The sequence below is a fragment of the Glossina fuscipes genome, unplaced genomic scaffold (assembly GCF_014805625.2).
Source record: "Glossina fuscipes isolate IAEA_lab_2018 unplaced genomic scaffold, Yale_Gfus_2 88, whole genome shotgun sequence".
Lineage (NCBI taxonomy): Eukaryota > Metazoa > Arthropoda > Insecta > Diptera > Glossinidae > Glossina > Glossina fuscipes.
In genome coordinates, this window is record NW_023998442.1 from 1,359,330 (window position 1) to 1,385,966 (window position 26,637).

Consider the following 26,637-nt stretch of genomic DNA (forward strand, 5'->3'; position numbering starts at 1 on the left):
TCTTCAAATATAGTCAAAATGGTTAAACTCCCAAAAGAAGCCTCTGGAATATATTCTTTGAAATGCTAGAAGAATGCCGTTAATTACTTTGAATCAAACTATTGAAAGGAAGGAGCGTTACTCAACATCCAGAAGGGCTTAAGATAGACCCACTTTTTATTTAATCTAAATCAATCTAAGCCACCCGTCTGATGTTTGTCGGTATTTGTTCGTGTTCAAGCTGCAGGTCGCAATTTCTGAGATGAATTTTATATAAAGACATACTTTGGCCCAAGGGCGAACGCTATTGAAAATGGTTCGGATCGGTCCACTTTTTCGATGGAAAAATTGCAATTTTCAAAATTTCTTGACAAAAGTGGCTAAGTAATAGCTAAAGGTATGAAAACTTTGGACTGGCCGTAGCAACTATTGAATCCTCTCTCATATAACTGTTCCTACGGAAATTAAAGCCGTATATGGTAAGAATGTCGAATTTCCAATAATTCGTGGTGAAAATTAGCTGATAATAGTAAATTGACAAACAAATCTGCCTTACTGAATTTGGACCACGTGTGTCCATTTTTTGGATATCAGCGCATAAGTTCATGCCAAAAAAGCCTACTTGTTTATTTTTTTTTTTTTAAAGAAAATTTATTTATGTTAGTAATTAAATAAAAAAATTAAGTGAACCTAATGTGGCCCCACTCGATGTAAGATATCCCATGAGTAGTAAGTCCTGTATGATATTTTATTATGAAAATTATTTCATAGTAAAAAATTAACGGTAGTGAATTTGGATTAAATAGGTCCATTTCTTTTAGACCCCAATATATAGGCGCCATTACGAAAGACAATCTCTTATGTGAAGAGAAAATCTAACCTTCTAATATGCCGGCTTTCGTCACATTTACGGCTTGCGTAAAAATACTGTTATTTTGTGGAGTACTATTACCAAAATGAGCAAAAACTAGGCGAACCGGTGTAGGGTCTTATTAGTCGGCGTTGCCCGACTATAATGTTGCTACTCGTTTAAGTTTAAATGCACTTGAAGATTTGGGAAAAAGGCTTGCCGTAGTGCGTAAAAGATATCCTTATTTTGAAAATATTTTCTTTAAGTGATAACCGTAATTGAAAGTTTTTTGCATCAATTGCATTGAAAATATCATATAGAAGATCGGGCCAAAGCAAAAAAAAAAATTCTCTTTTGCGTTTATACAAAACTCTAGATCAAAGAAATGAAGGAGTTCTTGCAGTAACTAAATGGAAATAAGTGCGCTGTGCACGATCGGATTCATGAAAATCGATTGTGGCGTCCTGGTAACAGTTTGGAATGCAAAAAGAATTTTGTTAGATATCATCAATAAAATTGAAGTAAAACTTAAACCTTTTGGTTCGACTACACTAGGCTTCAGTGAACTGAGACAAAAAGCAAGACTAAGAAAGAAGAAATCCCTCAAGTCCTATCGCATGCCGTGGCTCGTAAAATCTTAAAAGACTTAAAGAGCGTTTATCAGATTGACCAGATTTGATACCTTTTAACTTGTGTCTATCTTGATACGTTAAAAAATCTGCATTTGACAAAATTCTTCCGTCAAATTTGGTAACCAGATATTAGTAATTGAAAAATCTTAAGTAAGATACAGTCGGGGAATTGAAAAATCATACAAACCGTTTTATTAAACTGGAGGGAAAAAATATATTGAAAAACTAAAGTTCTTTCAATCACTAATTTGTGCTGTTTCAATTTTAGACTACGAAATTTGCTTGTGTCCATTAAGAAATTAATAGAAGAATTTTGTTAAAGTGAGTAGAAATGTGTGGTTTCTCTTTTCTATGGCGTGATCATCTTCCGTTTCGTAGCAATAGATATTCTAGGATGTGAGGGATATTTAACGACGATTTTATGCGATGTTGGGCAGGAAAGTTGCAAACTGAGGCCAGCAGTAAAGCGTTACAGACCAATTCTCTTAGATCAATTTTCTACGCTCCTCCAAACAAGACCGACTAGTTCTCTTTTTTATTTTGAATGCTCTACTCCCGTAAGTACAGCACACCTTCAATGTTTAGTTCATATTTTTCCGATTCCAGAATTCAAGAAAAAAGAAAATTTTCACCTGCTTACCTTCTCCAATTGCGAAACGAGAACAAAGCAGGACTATAGCCTATGACCCTGAACATTGTGTCAGCCTACATATGTAAGCCACCTATAGAAGACATTGATCTGAACTTCTTCAAAGGTAAAAGTTTAAGAAAATTTTCATAAAAGTTTTAAGAAAATTTTATATAAAAGTAGTTCCAAACTGACCCACTGATATTTCCACGCTCATGTATGTTGGGGTATTTGCCAGAGATGAAGAGTATGCAAGATTCGTTTTAAAGCAAACATAGCATTTTTTCTTCGGCTTTTTTTTGCTTACCTTTTAAGATAAATTTTTTAACAGCACCTGCTTACAGCGCTTACAACTCATACGATTACCTGTGTTTTTTATATATACGTAAGCGAATTTAATAGAAGGAACTTTACGTGTTTACTAGAAATAAATGTTGCTGCACTGAAAAATGAATATAAATAATTCCTATTGTGATTAGCAATTGTTATTTTCCAACAATATCTACGAATTTGATTGAAAAACATTTACATAATATGTCAGTATCTGCATAATATTTAATTGCTGCCATTAAGGATGGATATAAATGTGATTTCACATTGAATTGAATTGAGTGAGAGATAGAGAGAGAGAGATAGGAAGAGAGAGACCAGGAGAGTGTGCGAGAGAGAGGGAGAGAGCGGAAGAGAGAATATAAAAAAAGCGATGAGTAGTTACTAAGCTGTACGGACACACCCATTAGCGCACCTTAATTTGTAGTGGTTTACTATATTTATATATATACATGCATATATGTATATATATATATATATATATATATAAAAGTCAGAAATGACATAAACAGCATCTTTTCATTTGTCATCAAATCCTGCAATTGGGGAAATTTTTCAATGCTTTTATCTCATCAAAGAACACCTACTCATGCATATCTCATAGATACGAAAGCAGACTAAGTGAATGAATTGTACAAGTTTTTAGCAAAGGATTAGCATAAACATAAAGTGTACCATAAGAAGTGAAACGTACGATGACAACATACATTATGCAGATAACTTAACAGCTAATGAAGTCGAACCATTCAAGATCATGTCCATCAGAAATCTAACGACATGCAGTTTACAGCTTTTGTGTCTATATGTATTCACTGTATTTCACTGTAATTTAACCTTGAAATGAAATCCTTTACTAATCTATTCTTAGATCCGTTTTTTTTCCCCCTACACCACTTGTGGTAGAGAGTATATTAACTTAGTGCGGTCGTATATAACACACAGAACAAAAAATCAAGTTCATATGACAAAAAAATATAAATTTTCAATGCTTCACCATCAAAATTACATAATAATAGTAATTTAACATAAAAGCCAAATTTGAGCCAGCCCGTCCTATTTTTCGGATCCTCTCCTACTAACGAATTGATCCTTTGTAGACAAGAAAAGTGTAAGCTTTAACAAGTGGTGATGGAAGAAGAAGTGGATTAGATTATAGTAATTTCATACGAAAGCGAATGCTACAAAACTTGGATCATCTACGCCTATTTTTGGATTCTGCCCTAATAAGGAATTCCACGAAAATTGATCCTTTGTAGACCGGAAAAGTGTAAGTCTTAAAGGTGGTGATGGAAATTGACCCATAATAGTATAGTAATTTTATAAAAAATCCAACTCTATAAAATTTGGACCATCTACGCCTATTTTTGGATCCTGCCCTATGTGAGGATTAGACTTGTACTACATTAGGTTGCTGTTTGGGCCCGCTTCTCCAGAAATACGCATATGAAAAATATGTCTTTGTATAAAAGCAAGATATAATTTTTATATTCTATAACAAGAATAAGGATTGTATTAGACAATGTGGTGTAGGGTGTTTAATGATCGACCTTGCCCGACTATAATGTTCTCACTTATTATTTTCTTGTTAACATTGTAGGGTGTTTAGATATTAAAATTATATTTGATTGCTTACCTTGTTGAAAATAATTGGCTTTGCGTACATAAACACATACTAAAGCCATTAACTGAAGTTGGGATAAACGTTGCCGCGTTGATTGAGGCAGCGGCAAAAGGTCTCGTAAATTTGCAATTTCGGCATTAATTAAATCTCTACGAAGTTTCGATGCTCCTTTAGTTGATTTACTAGCATCAAATCTGTAAAGAAAAATACTCGAATAAGAAAATATTTTAAGAGATTGGCAGAAAGAAAATCAAAATACTTTCTCCTTATAACGTAACTGGGATCTGGGTGAAAATGCTTATAAAAAAATTATTTATCATTTTATTGATTGTAAATATTGGTGGGGTTCGCGGGGTAAGACGTTTTTTTGCTGTAGTTTTCAATTTTTAATTTCCTATTTCAAAATTAGTTGAAGTCAGTATTGGTGTAGAACGGTTCAGATCGCTTTCAAATGTTGCCTGCAAATGTCATTTAAGAGTTCAAGTTTTCAAGTTTTCGTTTTTGATCTGAACTTTTTCTGCTCCACAGACAAGGCAGGGGCGAAGAACAATTCGCACTCAATTTTTAAAATGTTTAATATAAAAATAAAAGTTTTTGAAATTTTTTTTTTTTATTGTTTTGTGTGTTCAATGGAAACACCAAATTGTGGAATATATTGCCGTGGTCTCTTGTAAGGGGTATAAAAAAGTGTATTAAATTTGGTTTAAATCGTCTCTAATGAAAACAATCTATGATAATTGCTGAATATCAAACGATGTTCATTATTTGCTATGCCACTTGTGGTAGATGGTATATTAAGATTTGAGATGGATCTACGTTTTATAATACCCATCTATGCTTGTCTGTCGTACAATCTGATATCTACCCCTCAGCGGTCAACGTGCAGATCACCACTTTGATAAGTCGTTATAAGAAAAAATATGGCACCTTCCAGTTTTTCGCGACAAAAATCGCTTAATATTAGCACGTCGAGATGGATCAATTTTTGACCTCCTTGTACCGGTTTCTAAGGAAATTGAATCTTTATATGATAAAAATTCCTGATTCTTAATGCTTCTTGATAAATCTTCGTTCAAGACAATAATTTGAGATATAAACTAACCTTACCGAATTTGGACTACGTAGATCTATTCATTTCCTCCTAAATCGTATAAGACTTCTAATGGAAAATAAGGCTTTATATGTTAAAAAACTTTTATTTCTAATAGTTTGTGATGAATCTTTGCGCTTAGTAAGCAAAAAGTAGTGAAATTGATTCATATAGACCCATTATAATAATAACATAAAAATATAAGAATTGTGTTAAACAATTTGGTGTAGAATATTTAATGGTTGGCCCTGCCTGGCTATAATGTTTTTACTTCTTTTTACTATAGAGCACAAAAATTGTATTTTGTTTCTATATAAAGGCATATTTTTCATGTGCGTATTTCTGGGGAAGCGGGCCCAAAACATAATCTACCGTAGTACAAGTTTAATCCTTACATAGGCCAGAATCCAATAATAAGCATAGATGGTCCAAATTTTGTAGAGTTCGTTTTTGTATGAAATTACTATTATCGGTCTATTCTCATCACCCCACATTAAAATTTAGACTTTCCTGGTCTACAAAGGATCAATTTTCGTGAAAATCCTTATAAGGGTTGGATACAAAGCATAGGCCGAAATGGTCCAGATGTTTTCGAATGACGAAATACTTCGTGACGAAATAGTCACTTTTGCCGACAAATTTTCAAAATTAAAATTTCGTTCCACATAACGACTTTTCGGAATAGCGTGTCATACGAGTAGTGGTTGAAAAAATGGACCGACGCGAACCATTTTCAATACTGTTCGTCCTTGGGTCAAAACACCATTGTACCAAATTTCATCAAAATATCTCAAAAATTGCGATCTTTAGCTTGAACACAAATTTACATGCACACACAGCAGATGGGCAGACAGGCTCAGATCAATACAAATTATGATTTTGAATCAATCGGTAGAATAAAAGGTGAATCTATGGTAAACCCTTGTGTGTGTTGCACTAACTTAATATACCCTGTACCACAAGGGGTGTAGCATGTAATACCACATTGTATGTTTTATTTTTAATATTTTACGATGAAAATTTATCCTCAGTAAATTAACCATAGGGAATTTGGCTGACATGGTTCTCATGAAAACAGGCGGTTTTATGGCGGTAAAGTGAATTTTGTGTTTTTTTACGACGGAAACAGTTGGAAACAATTCCATTCAAGCTTAACGTTGACTTGAAAAGACAACTTTCCGCCGTCAAAAAGCGTAATTTGTCGATGCTTTGACCATATTCTGGGGAACAAGATTGTACGGATAACGATCAAGCTGGAAGCAGTGGTCGCTTGAAAGGAATGGCTACGCCAGGTGAAAATTATTCTCAACAATCAACGAGTGAAATATGAGAATATATAACTGACGATCTAAACGGCCATGTATTCATATAAACATTTAGTTATGAGAAAACCGTTTGCAATTAAGATCTAAGCATGAGAAAGTCGAATGCACATTGGTAGCAGTTTTCGCTGACATTGAACCAAAACCATTTTGAAGCGCAAATTTTCACCGTCTCATCGGCGCAGTTTAAGCACAACGAAGTGGGTACATCAATATAACCTTTCTGCGGCTTTAAAAATGAGAGTGATTGTTACTTCCTTAGATCGAAAACTTCTCAGGCAACCTTTGTAAAACTTGCAGCTATGTAACTAATTTGACTTTCTCTTACACACCTTTTCGGGTGAATGCGGCCGAAGTTATAAACCGAAAGTGTTGAGATTGTAATCGTGAAGCCTAAAGTTCACAGCCGCCAGATGAGCTGCTTGACAAACAATTCTGTCGTTTAAACTGATTAGGACTGTATGAAGTAAGCAACTAAGTTCGCCGGCGTTTTTAGTGAATGGAAAAATGAAAATTTCGAGAGAAGCCGCCGGTCATCAAGAATCATATATTTTTGCATGGCCATCTAAACAATTTTACATTTCTTCTAAATTGGCCAAGTGTGATCTGACTAAGCTACGCGCCATTGATCCAAAGACGTGTCAGTCGGAAAAGGCCACGTCCGCTGAATACGGTGGGCCTTGTAGCAGTTCCCGTTTCAACGTTGAAATAGCCTGCGATGGCTCACAGCGTTGTCGTGCTGTAATACCACTCGTTGCGGGTTTCATTTTGGTTGTTTCTCGAGCTATGACCAGTTCGAATTAATCAGTTGCTGTCGGTAGCCGCGCCCATTGAAAAGCTCGCGTGAGTCCCTGGAGGTCACAGTACACGATTCTTTTCTTCCATACGTCGAGCATTGTCTGCTCTTCGAAGCGATTGGTCGCACTATTGATACTGACGCTTCGCAAGTTAAATGCCACAAGTTTTTTCCATTTGCGGTTCCCGAAATGCGTCCTGTTGTCATCGACTACTAAATGTTACTTTTTGGCAGGTTTATCAATAGAATAATTTGTAAATGTTTATGTATGATTATTTATACTAGAATTATTATACTCCAGACCACTGCAGAATACATTAAGTTAAGTGGATGTTCGTAAACCATACTAAGACTTAAGCTTGTCTGTTTGTGGTCTTGTCTGCCCATGTGTTCAACCTGCAAAACGCAATTTTTTAGATATTTACTCTTTTGGCGACAGAACGAGTCCTATGGAATATGAATTAGGTGGTACCACTCTTTCAAATATGTAACGGCATATTGTGAAACGTCGCTGTATGAAACAAATTTCAAAATGCCTTGGCAAAAACCGTTGCGTGCTTCGTTATTCTCAATTAATGTAGAAAAAGGGGTCGGGTGGAAAATTTTTTTAACCTCTTCCCTTATAACAATTTCTACGAAAAGTGAGCCTTTCCACGGAAAATTGATCCATAATAGCCGTTTGGCTTACAAACAAAATGTAGGAAATTTGCATCACGCATGTTCACTTATTAGACGCCATCATATGTAAGGGTTCTCATGCGGCGTGAGAGTTTATATGGGGACAAAGTCTATTTTGTGCCTTTATATAATATTTTATATGAAGAATAATGATATATCTAAAACGAAAATAATACTTAATTTGGACAGATGCCAGTCAACGTTTTGGCCATCCTTCATTATGAGAATTTTGACAAAAATATGCCTTTATATGAACCTAATATATAACATTTGGCGTATTATCGCGAAAATGAATAAATAATTGTATTAGGCAAAATAATGTAGTGTTTTTAACGGTCGGCCTTGTCCAACTGTAATGTTTTTATCTGTTTTGTATTAATATAAACTAATTGAACACTTAAGTTATAAGAGAGATTAAAGGAAGTCATTCAACACAGACTTACGAACTGATAAAAAGAAATAAGAGGCGGCCTTGTGAACGTAATGATAACACTCGTACAGCAGCAAGGGAAGGGCCAACGGAGTAATCACGTATGAAACGTTTAGCCTTCACTTTTGTTTTTAGCTGTTTTTACTGTTTGGCTGCTAACTTTCAGTTACGTGATTATTTATTCACTGCTTTGTAAATATTGAGAGGAAGGAAGAATGATTCGCATGTTAGGGACAGGCCAGGACGCAGTAGGTACCATTTTTCTTTCATGGTAAGTGCTAATCAGCATCGATTTAAAAAGCAGTGTTCATTTAAAATCAAGGTGTTACGCCCGACTGAACTTGAAGAAATTCCATTGGAATTGTGCGTGTCAACATAAAATAATTTTTTACAACATTTTTCGTTGGTAGCGATACAATCATCGGTCCATTTTCGCACTTCTTTTACATTTCGAAACTGCGTGTTAGTCGAGTCAAGCTGCATCGGTCTGAACAAGTGATAATCGGTTATGCGCTATATCCGGTTAGTATGTTGGATACAGCAAAACTTTCCATTTGTGCTGCAACAATGTATCCTTGAAAACTGTTGCAACCAGTGGCACAGCGTTCTCATAAAAGAAGACGACTTTTCATCTGTTCGGTTTAGTAGACCGAGCAGATGCTCGTAATTCACTGCACACTGCTGCTCATACCGATTGCATAGCAACACTTCATGCCAATGAATATTCCGCTTCGGTATCGATGCGGATGGTTCTTCATGACTTCCTGCACTTGGGATTCTCGCAATAGATCCATTTTTGATCGCCAATCGCAATTCGATATCTTCTTTTTTTGTCGTGCAAGGAATGGTAGCTATTTTCCTCCTTTTGGATTTTTCCCATCGCAAGCAAATGTCTGAAAACAATTGTTCATCAACTGCTAAGTTGTTCGAGAGTTTTTTTAGTGGGTTTTTGTCCAATAAGTATTTGAACTTTTCTGGCCCGCCGTTCCGTTCCTTGTTATCATTTGTGAACCGTTGAAACCAACACCCGATAATTGGGATATGATAAAGCGGCATCATCATAATTTTCTAAAGGCTTCGGCAGCAGACTCCTTCAAATCAAATAACAAAAGTAATCAACGCCGAAAATACAATTTTGAGCGTTCGATGGTTAGCCTCTGTATACAGTGGAAAGTAAACCTCTTACTTTATGTAGAAAGAGGTCGAAACCATTCAGTTTAACTGTTGTGCCCATTGATACTTCCCATTACCTTATTCCTTTACACCAAAAGATGTTCCTGATTAAAATACCTGCAAGCACCTATCAAACAGCTCGAAAAATGTGAAACTCCGAATTAGTAGCCAATACACGTCAAAATTTCATGAATCTATTCGATCGATTGAAGGGAAAGACGTTTATTAAAATGATTGAATCCCATTCTGACCTCAATGTAATTGTTCACCCTTTACTATAACAACATATTTGAGAAAGTGCAGCCAGCACTGATGCCATTCACCAAAAAACGGAACCATCCCTTCACTTTTTTTAACAATGGAAATGTTGCTTATAAATGACGTGAATAATTTCTGGTCTCTAATAACTACATTTTCTCTGCTGTCGTAGCCGTTCCCGGGTCACCGAAGACAATTTGTGATGAATTGACTAATAAATAATTTTAATTATCAATTATTTTATTATTAATGATGAGATAATTGAAAATGGTAAAGGTTGTGCCAAACATGTATATATATATATATGTATATATATGCATACATGTATATATATTTATAAAATCATGGCAGATGTATTTTGGCGGAAGGAAGGCAGAAAAGTTGTTTGAAAAGTAACCAGTGAAAAATCGCATTAAGCCTATTCTCACATGTTCCTGTCATTCATTTATTGTTGACATACATTCTCGCACTAACGTATGCATAAATAAATGTAGGTAACAGCTGTTAACAACGTTTTTTCTTTTTTTTTTTCTCAAAACAAGTGAAGTAACATTTATGATGACAAAAATTTAAATTTGCACACACATATTATATTTGTTGAATGGAATAACAGCATCTTTTAAAATTCCAATTAAAAATTCTCTTTGATAATTTAAATTTCGAAAATATTTTTATGCCTACCGATGTCTAAGTTCATGTCAATAAGGTCGCCACCCACCCATGTGTGGGACGGCTTTTAATTAATTTATATTAAAAGAAATTGTTGCTAAGAAATTGTGATTGATAACGGAATTGAATTTTTTTTAATAAACTTTTTGTGAACTTTTTGTCGCATATATAGCAAAGTTTAAAAGGTACATGACCTGAATCGTTGCTCACGTTGCGGAACGTGAATTAATGTGATCCTCTTTTAACAGAAGCACATAGCGATCATATCTCAATTTTAATTCTGGCGATCAATTAAAAATATATATGTTCAGTTTTCCATTTCAATTTTTCCGATTCGAAGAAATCTAAAAATACGGTCGAAGAGGGCGAAAGGTCGAGGAAAGTGATACAAATATTTAAGGTGACTTTAAATTTTATATTAACGAAGACTAAGTATGACTGTCTTCTTTAACGGGTACATCTCTCTCGCGCGGAATGAAAAGTGTAGCATATGCTTATAACGTAGAAGAACGAGTAGAAAACTAAAAAAACTGTCATCTCTATTGAGTTTTAATAGCATTTGCTCTCATTATACCAAACTATTATTTCAAACTGATGCGAAAATGACGCTTTTCTTAAACGAAAGTTATTCTGGGTAAAGGGTCTAACCCACTATTTGTATTTGTAACTTAATCTGCCATAAGGTCTTTCAATAAATAAAAACAAGTAAGGGTGCCAGGGTCAGGCAAAGCCGACATTAGATATCCTACGCAGCTTCGCCTAATGCAGCCATTTAGTGGTTTTCTTTTCTCACACCAAAAATGATGCGTTATTACACCCATCAACGGAGGATGATGCTTTCTTCAAGTATTGTGATCAGCTTTATTTCATCTTTCTAACGGCATATGGAATCCTTGAAAGACGACAAAAACTTGTCTTTCTACGCTCCCTTGAAACGATTGGTTTTTCGGGGCATTGAACCATCCATCACTGAAGGATGAGAGGCATATTCATTTTGTTAAAACGTTTGAAACACCCAGAAGGAAGCAACAGGGACCCAATAAAGTGTATATATTCTTAATCAGCATGAAATTCTTAATCGATTTAAGCATTTCCTTCTGTCCGTCTGTCCGTTTGTAATGACTGTCATTCTCCTGGCCGCAAAAACGAAGCAATCGGCTTCAAATAATGGAAGTTCTGAAAATGGGCTAAATCGGTAGAAGAACACGCCCACAGCATCATGTAAACTGAGAAAACCTCTGTTTTTCAAACGGAATAAAAAATGTTCTTTTTTTCAGTACTCATAAACTATAGGAACCAAATATGCAAAAATTTTGCACATGTATGTATGTATGGGCAATGCTGTAATATTTCTACAAAAACGGAGAAAATAGACCACGCTATCCCATATTATAATGTATCAAAATTCAATTTTTTTCAATATCTTAATAACGCGCAGAAACAAGTTTCAAAAACCCCATAACCCCATACAAATTCTTGGAATGCACCTAAGCATATCCGACTGTTTCTCTGTCCATCTGTGTATTTGCGCTGGATTTAGTATTTGTGGTAATCATTCTCCCGTTAGCGAAAATGAAGATATTGCCTACAAATTTGTAAAAGAATTTGGAATTGACCTCAAATTTTCAAAGGAAATGCTTACAATGCCCGCAGGCCTCTACGACAAAACCTTTTATAATGAAAGTAGAAGAAATTAACTGCGCCCATTCCTTGTTATAGACACTGATGGGTATAATAGATTCGGCCTCGACCGAATTTAATTTTCTTACTTGTCTTATACAATGATTTTTCAAAATACCGCGCTATAGAGGGAACTGTCGAACTGTCGAACTGAGGGTTCGACCCGAAACGTTTTCAAAAACATTTATCCTTGTGCTAAAACATCTGAGTGTACTAAATTTCATCAAAATACCTCAAAAATTACCACATGTAGGTTGAACACAAAGTATACGGCCAGACAACAGCTCGATGGATGAATAGACAATCTTAAATCGACTTCAATCAAATTTTACGCCGATCAGGAGAACGTTTACCTCAGATATTAAACATGCGGATGGAGAGATAGACGAACATGCTCATGAATCGATTCAAAATTCGATACTCAATGAGAATAAATATGCTTTGTAGGTTAAAGCGTCCTTCTGGTTGCTGTAAATATTTTGACGAAATACATTCGCTGGTAAAATGAAAATAACTAACGCTAAAGTCAATCGATCAAAAAAATCCCGTTCTTGCTGTAATTGGAGTTTGAAGCGAATCGTTTGAGAATTAACAGGCGGCCGGCCTGAAAACCACATATTCAAGAGAAATGTAATTAAAGACGTAAGTGGTGCCAGCCTTAATTATCCTAATTTTAGTTAGCGATTTCACTTGAAAAATTGGTCTTTTAAGTCATATAGTTTTGCTTAAGCTATATAGAGAATTCGACCTGAATTTAAAGGATAAATTGGAACACAGATCATTCAAGAACATGAATGAAAGATCCTAAAATACATTATTTTCTTACTATATTCTCCCTTTAATGCTTTTTTTCCAATAATTTTTTAACTCTGTGAAGATTTTTCTTAGGAGCTCTAAAATAACTTCTAAACAATAAAGTCAAGTTACCTATAACGCGAATTATTTGGACCGTGTTGTTAAGTATTTGAGTAAGTATTCGCTGTTTTTTTTTAGCAAAATTAAAGGAGTGTTATTAAAAAAATGGCATAACTCAAGTTATTGTTTCTCGCTAAGCACTGCTTCTGTCGTCCGTTAAAAATAATATGAATTCCATGCATAATGGACATGGAATGCATAATGAATGGGTCTCTTGGGTCTATCGATTTTCGATCATCGTAGAAATGGAAGCATCATTCGAACAAACGATAAGCCATCTAGTGAAACACGTGTTAATCAGAAGTAGTAAAGTTCACTGATAACAGTATGGAGAGGACAAAGTTTCAAGTTAGAACGGTGAAAAACGGCGCAAAAAATGGACGTATATATTTTTAGACGCATACATTGATTCAAGTCAGCGTGCGTGCCGTATTCCCTGACCACTGGGACCCTTCAGGAAACTTCGTAGGAGCTCTGGTTACCTTAGACGGTCTCTTGTATGCCCGCTGAGTAATCAGAAATGTTGGATAGGTTTTGCCTTGCCCAGAGGGAAGGATTTGGTTTACAGCCAATCTCTCACGTCTGGTGTTCCAGGCATTTCAAAATATATTATGCAGAATTGTCTAGCAAAACGGGGGACGCAAGTTATCGCTAGCATATAACTTATAAACCAATGGGGGTCTAAGTAAGGGCTCATTGGTATGTGAACAAGTCGAATTTCAGATAAGAAAAAAGTTGAAATCTTAGATTACATTTATTAACTCAAACACGTTTTAATGATTCCTTGTTATTTTTCTTTCGTATACATTCGTAGTGTTGGTAAGAATATACATGCTGATAATCAATTACTTACCATGTACATTATACAGTCAAACCTGTCTTTGTGCGGTATTTTTTTATGCGCTTTTTTTTTTGTGCGATTCTTTTTGTGCGAATCTTTTTTTTGTGCGATTCTTTTTGTGCGATTTTTTTCTGCGGTCCCTATCTACCGCACAAAAACAGGTTTGCCTGTATGTACCGCATGCCAAAACGTGTGATCGTATTACCGAATTGCAGCGAATAATAACATAAATAAAAGAAACCTCTCTTAAGAACCGTCTTAAAGTCACTTTCTAAACCTTTAAAGCGAAGTACTTACGTAGGTTTCAGCGTCTAAGATACACAATTTATATAACATATATGAATCTGGCTATAGCTACAACAGATCAAATTGATTTAAATCGCCTTCTTTTACACTCAATGTTTTTCACCTTCTTTCCCATATGTAAAGAAAATCAAACTCAAATCATTCAAATATCAATTGGTCAATTGATCAATAAAATTTGCAAAGAATGCAATCGTTTCAAGTTTTGAGCTCGCCCTTCTTCGTAGAAACACTAGCAAGTCTACCTACCTACCTACCAAGTGGCATTAGTAGTTCTCTAAACGTAACCAAAGGCTTATTGTTCAATTAATGTGAAATTAACTTTTTCATAAAGGGAAGAAATATCGAGATGAGAAAAGAAAAGACGCTGTTGGCTTCGAAAGGGAAGCAGATAGCCCCTGAGACAAGCCTGTCTGCTGAAGACGGTAGAAAAAAACTTTTCAATCGTTTTTGTTTTCATTTCCGACCTTAACAGTACCACTCATTCGCACAACTTAAACTAGATCATTTTATTTAGTCAAGTTTTCAACTTAAGCCTTTGAGGAGGTTTTCGTAGAAATACGTGCGTGTTTTCGATGCATTTTCCTTTACAGTTAATGTTGCGATTCTCTGCTGAGAGAGGCATTTTCTGCTGACTAACTAAGACTGCATATAGAGACCGCTGCTGAGATCTTTGTCCACCGTGTGTTTATTGAACGGCGAACACTACGCGTCACCACAAGCCATTGTCGAGAAACCAATATTGTAGGGAAAAGCCTCGATAGTCCAACGCCACTATTTTCGACAATGACGCCGTGCTTAGGAATTCCTATAACGTGTCTTCTAGGACTATCCACTGCGTAACCAGGGCACTATATGATCCTAGTGTCTTTTATTGAGAGAGTCGGACTACGTAATAAATTGTTGAAACATTCTTATCACGTAATTACTAAAGCCTTTGGCCGAAAAAAGCGGATTCGGAAACAGTTTAGCTAGGCATCTATAGAAAATTTCTTGCGAACATCATCGGTCAAGTGACGTTGCTTCTCGTTTTTGGTAACGGTGACCGTGATCACCGTGAATTTTGAATTTGGTGCTTCAACTATTGTTCGATAAGCAATCTACTCCTTAAAACTTTTTAAAAAATTTTAAAGCCTTAGGAATATGTGGTAATTTCTATAGAGCTTCCTTGATCAAATGTCGTTGCTTTCGCTTTCGCTAAATATGCAATGCGTGCGTTGAACTGTAAATTTGTGAATTGACCGATTGCTAGTTAATGAAATAAACTTCTTGTGTGGGACCTCAATAGCCTCGATAATCAATAAACCTATTCTTTAAAACTTTTTAAAGCATTTTAAAACCTTAGAAATCTGTGGTGATTTTTTTTCCAAGTTCCTTGATCATGTGACGTTGATTTCTCTTTCACTAACGATAACGTGGTTATAGTGAAGGGTAAATTTATGCATTCAACGATTGCTGGTTAAAGAAATTGATTCCTTGTAGGAAAGTTTAACTTCGACAGTAAATAAACTTATGCTTCAAAACGTTTAGAGATACTTTAAGCCCTTAAGTGACATCTTGCCAAGGGAACAGTTAACATATGTTTTCCTCATACGAAACATAAAAGTAAAACCTCTTATACGGAGAGTTTTTGCTTGCTTTTCTTTTTTGTTTTCAAAGGCAAAAAGGAGCTTATGGGAGAAATATTAAGCTGATCAACAACATTTAAACCCTATGATTATTAAGTGAACAACAACAAAGTTGCTAAAGCTCTGTTGGGCGATATAATCACCATATAATATTCATATGCATCTAAGTCCAGATTCATTGAAAGCTAACTCGTATTTTCTTCTTTTTCTTCTAATTATATGCAAAAAAAGAAAAATAATAAAAAAGAGAAAGAACCACAGAAATTCCTAAAAACTGTTATGCTAGCTGTGCTTTGTATTGTAGCGTAACAAAAGCATGAGTATTTTCGTTGGCTACCAGGCTATACGCTTTAGACACACAGACAAATAATATTTTATACGTTTATTTGATTTTAGATTTGCTTAAGATCGAGACAGCAGACAGACGGGTTACGCTGCTTTTGCTGTTTAATGCAAATTCTGTTGCGGGCGAGTGCATAATGTGTATGTAATGTGTGCAGCATATAATATTCAATCAATCATTGACTGAGAACTGACTCTGAATTCGGTAAAGTAAAGAAATGAAAGAAAAGAAAAAAAAAATAAAAACAAAAATAAAAAAAAAAGAAGATTTGATAGCTGAGAGCTTTATGAAGAGAAATGAATTTTTAAGCATTGGCGTTAAGAATTACATGATGATGTACAACGTAATACACAACATTTGTGTGTATCAGAGATCGTACAATTATACTTAAGTAATTTGCGAGCAAAAGAATTCACATGAATGCCACGATAAGCCCTCTGGTCTGGAATTGATGCTCGGTATCGATCATGTTGATGAAAAGGGCGCTGGAAATGTCCAGCGAAATTGTGTAAGTGTATCTGATTGTGTGCCGCTTAATATTTGTGTTGTGTGTATGTATATATAGCGTCCGAGCACAAAGTAAATCAAGTTACTCTACTGATAGTAAATTTCACATTTGCACTTTTTCCCACGATACATAACTATGTAGATTTATACATACACACACACACACACACACACACACAAATAGGTTAATATAGGTATATATATGTATATAAATATATATGTGTATATATATACATACATATAGGTGCGTGCATGTGTGTGTGCGTACATCTGCATGTACACTTCTCATACTGCAGCTTATTTACTAACGTTTCCAGTGGCTTTAAACATTTATTGGCAAATACGGGTGCAATACTTTTTTTCTGATTTATTTTGTTGTTGCTGCTCTTCTTTGCTTTTTGAGAAGCTGTAGTATTTTAAAACGCCTATTTTTTAGATAATTGCAAGCATAAAATGTATAGATAGGTATATGTAAATATATATATATATATACATATATATATACAAATATATATGCACATGTACATATATATACACATATATATATATATGCATACGTATGCATGAATGTACGGATATGTGTATTCATATATGAGAGCATATGTTTGTGTGTTTGTCTTCAATAGCAAATAAATATTGGGTACTAAAGTTTGAGTTTATTAGCTCTTCTTCTACCTTATTTATCAATTATGAAATTTGTAGGCAGAAAATCGTGGGGGCCATACGTTGGTTGTGAAGATACGCGATTTTTGTTTTTATTTTTGTTTTTATTTTTGTTTTTATTTTTTATTATATCTTTCATCGTTTTAAGAAAATTCCAGGAATTTCATATATTTCCAGTGAACAGTGAAAAACATTTTTACTTCTGTTGAAACATAATCATATTAGTGATTAACTTTGTGCAACGTCTTACGTTCCGTACGTTTGATTTTGACTGTTTGGTTTGTGCCGTTGGGCTCGTTTCTTAATCTAAAAAATTGTTTAGCTGAGTTTAATATCCTTTGGCAGAAGTGTAACACTGGTAGCAACCAATATATGCATGTATATTCAAGGTATAAACATAAAAATACACGCACACACTCCCATCTACGTATGTATACATATATATGTGTATATATGTATATATATATATATATATATATGCAAGTACGCCTGCATCTTAAAAACAATCATTGACCACAAAGGCAGATACACAAGTTTGTGGATGAGTGATGTACATCACAACACATACACACGCATAAAAAAAAAAAAAAAAAAAAAATAAAAAAAAGAAAGGGGGGTTTTTAGTAAAAACTTCAATTTTTTGAGTTGAGTAAATGGACGAAAAGCGAACGATCGAACGGGCGAACAAGAACTACTTTTAAAAACGCCATGAAACATTGTGTCAATAAACAAACGGCTACTCCTGGCCCGACGTACCTACATGGACGTGTATCTATAAATGTGTGAATGAATATGTGCACTATATGTCAATACGTAATACATTTATATATATATATATATATATATATATATATATAGGCAACTGTGCGGGTACATTTGAGAACATGGAAAATCTGCCACCGTTCCGTTGACTGTGTATATATCTCTTCATATTTATATGTAAAATATCGATAAGATAGTTATAGCTTCGGACTTAATATTTTGCCTGAAGTTACAAAAATTTTTCATCGCCAGTACATTAATCGCTGATCTTCTAAGCTTTAAAATGCATACAATAAAACACTTAGAGAGAGAGAGAGAGAAAGAGAAATGTTATATGCCTGTCCGCTTTTCAAAGCAAGCTCATCATCTTATAATACATGAGTTTATGCCTTTTTTCTTTGGCGTTAAAAGATAATTTGAAGAAGAAATTTATATCTTCATTATTGTTTTTATAAATGCACATCAGTGTGTTTGCTTGTCAATAATGCTTGCAGATAATAATAATTTAATAAAAATAAAATTTATTATTTTTTCATATTTTTCCTTATCATTCATTAGATGAAAATTATCCAAGAGCATATACATATAATAGCATGTATGGTATGGTAAGTAGTTTGATCGAAAAATAAAGGGAATTGTTTAATTATTGAAAAGAATAATGACATACTTATGAAGTCCACCGTAGTGATTTGTCTTTCCCTCCCGTTTTTAAGCTTGGTTTGCGATTGCACTTTTATATTAGCTTGATCGATGAAAAAAGTATTTTTCTTCAGGAATAAGGTGATCGCGAGGCATTATAGTAGTCTTATACTCTCTTAAAAGCTAACCGAAATTTCAGCAGTTTTGGGACAAATTCCTCTCCTCTCAATCGGTTGGTTCATTTTTTGAAAATTCCTATACATCGCCGAAGTGTCGTTTTCCGGGAAAGTTGCTACCATTCGTAAGCCGGAACATAGTATCATCATTAGGTCTTTTTTAAATATTTTCAAAACTAGGTTTTTTTGGTTTCCATAAATGACATTAAATTTTCAGCGGTTACCAAAGACGAAGGCCAACTGCGTGAGCACTAATACCGCATCTTACAATACTATGGCTATTCCATGTTATAGTTCTCTGTTTCAGCTTAATCCGCATTGTTATCATAGTATTAGCAAAATAATTTTCTTTCGAGCTGTAACTTGGCCAAGTTGTATACCAAAAAATTAACCATAACGTAAAGTGTTACGTTTTAGTTTACTTCGAAGCCACATGCTGCTGAATCATTAAATATCCTACACCACCCTACAGTTATTTATAATTTCATCATAATATGTTAGACCGGCTTAATCTTAATATACCCCGTAGTAGTGTAGGATATAATAATAGTGACATAAAAGATTCAGAAATCGATTCTGAATGGACCGGTATGGTAAAAGATACGTCTGTCTGAAGCCTTTCTGGGGATTGTATACATACGCGCAAACACAGTATACCATTGGGTATTTAGCGGTGCATAAAAATACGTAGACAACGGAAGTTCGTAGCTAAACAAGTAAGAAAGTTAGATACGGTCGGAACCGAATCTTTTATACCCAATACCGTTATGTTAAAAAAGACAAAAAAGTAAAAGAACAAAATTTTCTTAGTCTATAATATGGACGTAGTTGATTTCTTTTATTTTGACAATAAAAGTTTTTGTCCTAAAGGCATGTGGGCGTTGAAGGCGTGTCCTTTGAAAAGTTTTGGTTAATTCCAAATGCTTTTGCAAATTTGTAGGCAATATCTTCATTTCCGCTAACGGGAGAACATTTACTACAAATACTACAGACCTGCGCAAATAGACAGATGGACAGATGAACAGACGAACATGCTTAGGCGTACTCCAAATTTGAAACTGGCCAAAAATTTATATACTTTGTAGAGTTTTTGAGGCTTCTTTCTGCGGGTTATTAAGGTTTTGAAAACAAAATTAAATTTTGATACTCTATAATATTGAGTAGGCGTGGTCTATTTTATCCTTTTTTGTAGAAATGTTGCAATATTTGTCTCCCACAGTTTATGAGTAATGAAGAAAAAAACAATTTTTCATTCCGTTTGAAAAACAGAAGTGTTCTCAGTTTACATGGTGCTGTGGGCGTGTCCTTCTACCGATTTGGCGCATTTTCAACACCAAACTGCATGCAACAACTTCCACTACTTCTCATACATTTGAAGCCGATCACTTTTTTTGCGGCCAGGGGAGTGTTTACAACAGACATTATACAGCCGAACAGACGGTCAGACAGACAGACGGGCATGCTTAAATCCATTTAGAATTTGATGCTGATTAAGAATATACATACTTTATGGGGTTCGGTGATGGGTGTAATAATGCATTATATTTAGTTTGAGAAAAGGAAACGGCTAAATGACTGCATTAGGCGAAACTGCTTAGGGTATCCAATGTCGGCTTTTCCTAACTATAGCGTTCTTGCTTGATTTTATCTTGTCATCGAATGAGCTTTCAGCTTTACTAGAAAGAGACAGGGCACCAATCTGCGATTTTATAATGGGCACAAGGGACTTTAGTGTAGCCTTAAGACGCAATGACAATCGTGATGGTGCATTGCTTCGCAAAATAAAGCTCACAAGTGTAAGTTGCCCACCTGAGTAACCGAGTCGTTAAGAACCACGACCCTCCGAGGATTCAAATATTAGAGTAGAGTTTTCTTTGATCGTAACTATAGAAAGTGATCAGACGATAAAAGCATAGCACTTTGTGCACCGATTGGGCATAAACCCACTAGGCTGCGGCCACTACATCGCTATTTTTTCTCTTTCTTCTCTTCTTACCGACGATCACCGTATTACATGAAGAAAGAAGATCATTTGAATGATTGGCCATAATAAAAAAAAAAAGAAAAAAGTTATCCAAACACTTGTCTTCAAGGTAAACTGAAACCAGGCAAGGACTTCTTTAACACAGGTCGAATGGAAATGTTGTGAAGAGAATGCGCTTTGGCCTATGGTTAATATTTTGGACTTTTAAAATGAAAGTGAAATTTTGATGAGATCTTAGCTTACGGGAGTTGCTCCAATCCAAAGAAACCATCACGGGGGATAACGAATGATGCAATTGAGCTGATCATTAAAAGTAGACAAGACAAAGTGGAGTTTTATCGTGTCAGTGCTGGATGGGAAAACAGGTTCATTACAAGCATGGATCTATGAAACACTACCACATTCACTGTATTCTTTAAGCTCTTCACCTTCTGACGTTGGCAACGGTTCAAGTGTCAAAAAACAAGTTTTTCGTCTGTCCTTCAAAATGAAATAAAGCAATAACTGATCGCAATATTTAAAGAAAGCAAAAAAATCGTTACAATAGCAATTATATTCAATTTCACTGAAAAGTTTCTCAGCAAAGTCTATGATAACGATTTCCAAAATTCATCGAAACTAAATGCAGTCTAAGCAGCGGCGTTATTCCAAGCAGCGAAATTTCCAAGAACATTAGTACATCCTATCTCTATCCTATCGCTAACCAAAAAAAAAAAAATTAGAAAAGAAAAACACAAAATGGAAAACAAAACGCGAACAATTTAAAAATGTTCTTTTACTTTTGCTTCAAAACTATGTAAATTTTACGTAGGGTAATGAACAGCTAAAGTCTTGTAAGGAGAAATACAGTCATATCATCGTCTCATCATATATAACTACATTAAGGTGCTAATTGTCAGAAGTTTTACATTACTTTTACGCTATGAAATTTCTATTTGTTTAGACCTAAAGGTTGTTATGAACACTTCAGTCAGCCAGTTAGCCAGCCAGTTAAGTCAGACGGCTACCTACCGCCACTACTACTAGTACATTCATATAAAAAAATGTGTTACATTTTCTCTGTTTGATTAGTGCAATTAAATATTTAGAGCGCATACGGTTATTTGTATTTTAAATAATCACCCCGAACCGTTATAAAAAAAATAAAAAAATATGAACTGCTCGTCTCTCGCGTAAGCAGTTTCTTTCATATTTAATTTGAGAAGAAGTGAGAAAATTAGAAAAGCAATTAAAAAATTTGATTAGAGATTTGAATTTTAGGATTTTAACTTGAAGAGAATTCCTTCGTTTTGTTGCATATATTGTTGTTGTTTGTTGAAAATCATTTCTCTTTGTTGAGCTAATTATATGCAGACTTGCGTGCATGCCGGTATTTAAATATAAACAATGTAAAGTTGTACTCGTTTGTTTTGCATTTACCAAGTGGTCTGGATAATGGTTTTCACGCATAGTTTACATTGAAAAAGTGCAAATAACGAATGGAGATGTGCAAGTTATAATCCCGCAAAGGATTTAGTAGCAGAAAATTCAACCGAACCATTTAATACTATGGATAATGTATTTATATATCTATCGTGTATTTTTTTTTTATATCCATTAAAATAACAGAATAATTGGTTGCACTTTTAATATCTAAATCAAGATGAATATATATTTTAAATCTTATAAAGTCGTTTTAGTGAACCAACTAAGCCGTTCAGGTCGTAAGCACTTATCTCATTTAAAATTGTGTGTAGTTTGCGATTTCCAGGCGAAGTTCCAGCTTGACTTCTTAGGCGAAGCAGCAAAAATACGTTATTATTGGCAGATTCAAGATGTTTGAATTCGATCCGGAGAATTAATTTCACGCTACTCATTGAAGTCACTATTTTTTACTTATTTCTTTAAAAATGTAGTGATGAACTATTTATTTGAAAGATGCTTCCAAAGGGGACGATTATAAATAACACGATAAATGTTTGAAGGGACATTATTTAATCGCATAAGATGACTAAACCATGTGTATGAGCAATGGAGATGAGTGAGTGCGGCCTTTGAAGTAGTGGAGATAATCCGAAAATTATTCATCACGTTAGCATTTTGTCTGGTGCACGAGGTATGCTACAAGGCTTATGATCTGACCGTTCGGTAAGTAAGCTTCTACCATTGACCGGAGGATCCGTGGGACAAGAGTTTAGTCGCCGGAAAATACACGCACTATTCTATCCTCATATTACGGCTTAATAGGTAAATAACTCCACGAGACAAATCTGTCCGAGGAAGTATATATGCACGTTACCGGCAAAAAATGATGAATAGATTTCGCTAACATTTATCCCATCTACGGACGCGATCGTCATTTGTATTTTTCTACTTTTCGAGGTCCACAAGAATTAATGGACGCAATTGAAATAAATATAGTGAGCGTAATAGACGTTTAAGGCAAACCTATATTAATTTACAATTAAGCGATGTGGCCAAACGAATTCATGCTCATTTTGTCACTTTATAAGACTATGAAGATTCGGAAGTTTCCTGATCTCACTAAATGCAGAGTTTACGGTTCGCTTCCATCTTTCTAATTAAAACCTCCTTTAAAACGTAGGACATTTTATTTAGTTTCAAAGCTAAATGTTGATATAAAAAAAACAATTAAAGGACGCCGCCCTCCATAGAATACCCTACGTCAACATGCAGTTATTCATATAAAGAAATTTTAAAATAAGGCGTTACATAGGTAGTGCTCGAAAAGGTAGTCCGATCCGAACTATTTTCAACAGCGTCTACAGTTGGGCCAAAATACGCCAGTGTATCAAAATATCTTAAAAATTTACGTTCTCGAGGTTGAATACAAGGAAAGAAGACGGAACAGACAGATGAAAAAGTTTACATTGATTCAGAAACTGATTCTAAATGAATCGCTATAATAAAAGGGAGGCTTATCTCAATTGCTTCCTTCCCTGCTACAAACGTCATGTCTCCTTATACCACAAATAATGTAAGGTGTAATAAAAATTTATACAAGTTCTTGCTATAATAAATGGGACACAGAGGTGATTACTCAATTAAAGACGTAAGTGCAATCTCGAACGACAGATATATTTTCCTTTTGTTTCTTTCGCAAATCCGTCAACGAAATATTCTTCGAAAACCGTTCAACTTGGATGACATAACTAAGGGGAGAAACTCTTATAAAAGCTTTAAATAAAGTATTTTTTTAAACAATTTTTTGAATGGAAGAAAAAATTATGAACTAATAATAAGCATTTAATGAAGTATTGGAAAAAAAATTATATTTGAAAAATATTAAAAAATGGCAACACCGGAGTTATTCTCGCAAGGTGCCATCAATGGGAGGTATAGCGAATTCGATTGAAAAACAGATGAAATTTTCCTGTACTGCAAGCTGTGTATCTGGTGTAAATGCGAATTACAAAAAAAAAAAACAAAAAAAAAACACTTAACATAAATGTCATTACCTAGTGCACCACGTAGGACATTTTAAAAATATTGATTTTCTTATGTTTAATGAATCTATGATTGAAAAAAACTAATTTTGGTCCATAGCAAGGCAAAGGCAATCTAAAAAATGCTTAAATTATTAAGTAATTGTTTTAAAGATAAATTCTGGTGCTACAGACATCTTCTTTTTATTATAACAAAATTTTTCTTATTTTATTTGTCTCTGTCGGTCTGCCATCTCAACTCCATAAAACTCCCTTTCCTTATTCTAATATTTTCCCACATTTTTCATATTCTTTAGTTGCAGTTTCTTTGCCAGAATGACCCGCCTCTGCCGAATACGGAATGCATCAAAGCCTTCATCGCCGGTTTTTCATTTCTTGACAAAAATCGCAGACTCCTTTCAAATCACTCTCGACCGCGTATCTGTCTTTTCAATAGCCATCTCAGTGACACTACCCTGACGCAATCCTGTTTGGATATGCTTTTAAATGAACACAAACACTTTCTAATAATATCTTGTAGTATATGAGAGAAGATAGAAATCAACGGCTAAGATATTAGGAGGCAAACTCCTAGTAGACACACATGACGCAGACACTCTTTTCTCAGCGGTTAGGAAAATATCTGCCAAATCAAGGAAAACATTTTCCTTAGGTAATGTATTTTTTTGCCACATATTCTAAAGAATTGAAAGAAAACGTAAGTTTAATAAAAAAAATTTGTTTTTCTAAACCTTTTATACATACATACATATATACATATATATAGTCAACTAATGTGTTAAAATTTGCTCGATACCGTTTATATGTTGAAATCACAGTTAGATCCACTCTTTGCAGCAATCGAACTGAATTTGAAGAATGACACACTACTGTGTTCGAAAGGGGAGTCGATCAACTTAATATTATCTTTTTTAAGTCTACTCTGGCCTCGTTTTGAGAATAGCTTCAGGCAAACGACGCATAGCACTCAAAAAATATTCAACAACGCACAACAAGGCATTAGTCGAAGGTGAATTTTAACAAAACCTTTCTTTTCGAACGACTTTGACGCAGTTTGTCGTTGACGCAGTTTGTCGTATGCGTAGGCTCAAGTCTCATCTCCCGTAATAATGCATTTAAAAATAGGAAAAAATATTTTTTTTTGTCAGACAAAACAAAGCGCAGCTGAAATACTAACGACGTTTATTACACAGATGTCTGTCGCAATTTAAAAAAAAAAAAAATTTCTGATATTCGATATACCTGGGCAATTTAATCCTCAAGTGTATATTGTTGCCAATTGTTTACATTACAATTTCACTTAATTTTTTTAAATTTTTTTTAAATTTAAAAATCAAAAAAAAAAACTCATTCAAATTAATTGAAAAAGTTTAAGTTTGCACATTGTTGCTAATTGGCAACATTCCAGTCCAACTTCGTTTTAAGATTAATTTAAAAGCTTTAAATTATTAATTAATATTAATTTAAGAGTTTTAAATTTAAATGGTACTGGAATGCAGATAGTTGGCAACAATATGCATTTAAGGATTAGCTGAAAACAGAAAACAGAAAAAACAAAAAGAAATTGTTTGAAAGAATTTTAATCAGCTTCGCTTAAATTTATTACAAGTACAACGTAGCTTTCGGAAGAGTATGTAAGCGGACCTAACCTTTAGTTTATCTCTTCATATCTCTCATACTTCTTTCTGATTCCTTTCTGATACTTGCATTACTCATAGGACTTCATCCGTCTTTTTATGTAAGGCAAAGCAAGTTTAACTTTTTGGATTTTTATACGAGTGTGTTGGCCGATCTAACTTCCATAATTCCATGTGATAGAACCGAAAGATATCATACATTTTCTAGTAATATTTATTCTTTTTTGGAGTTGAAAAAAGACTTGGCAAGCTTTTCCTAAATGCCATATGACGATCAGGAATATTTAAAGTTCCTCGAATTGCTGATCCTATTTTCGCTGAACCTTCTTTATAGAATGATGAAAGAAAAGCCACTTAAAATCCAAGCCACTAATCAACAGGGTTATCGTATTTGCAAGGAAGAATTCTCTTCGACGATAAAAGTGTTAATATCGAGTCGAATAAGTTCGAATTTAGATTGAAAGTTTGTCTTCACCACGATCAACTTTGAAATTATTGAAAACGTTACAGAAAAAAAAAAAAAAAAAAAAAGTAAAAAGATGGAGAGAAAATTAAGAACTCTAAGAATTTAGTTTTACAACGTTTCTAGTTTGTCAGCTTTGACTTCTTCTTTACAGATAATGGTAGAAATCATTAGCATCGTCATCTTTGCCACAT

General features: G+C 34.4%; 1 protein-coding gene across 3 annotated transcripts in view; it reads right to left on the reverse strand.

Moving 5' to 3' along the window:
• Positions 1-26,637, reverse strand: part of LOC119638362 (neuronal PAS domain-containing protein 4A) — a 57,217-nt gene that overhangs the window by 17,665 nt on the left and 12,915 nt on the right. For all 3 annotated transcript variants that reach the window (XM_038035110.1, XM_038035111.1, XM_038035109.1), the window contains exon 3: positions 4,053-4,234. In XM_038035110.1, coding sequence (XP_037891038.1) covers positions 4,053-4,234 — 182 coding nt within the window. The remainder of the gene's footprint in view (positions 1-4,052; positions 4,235-26,637) is intronic.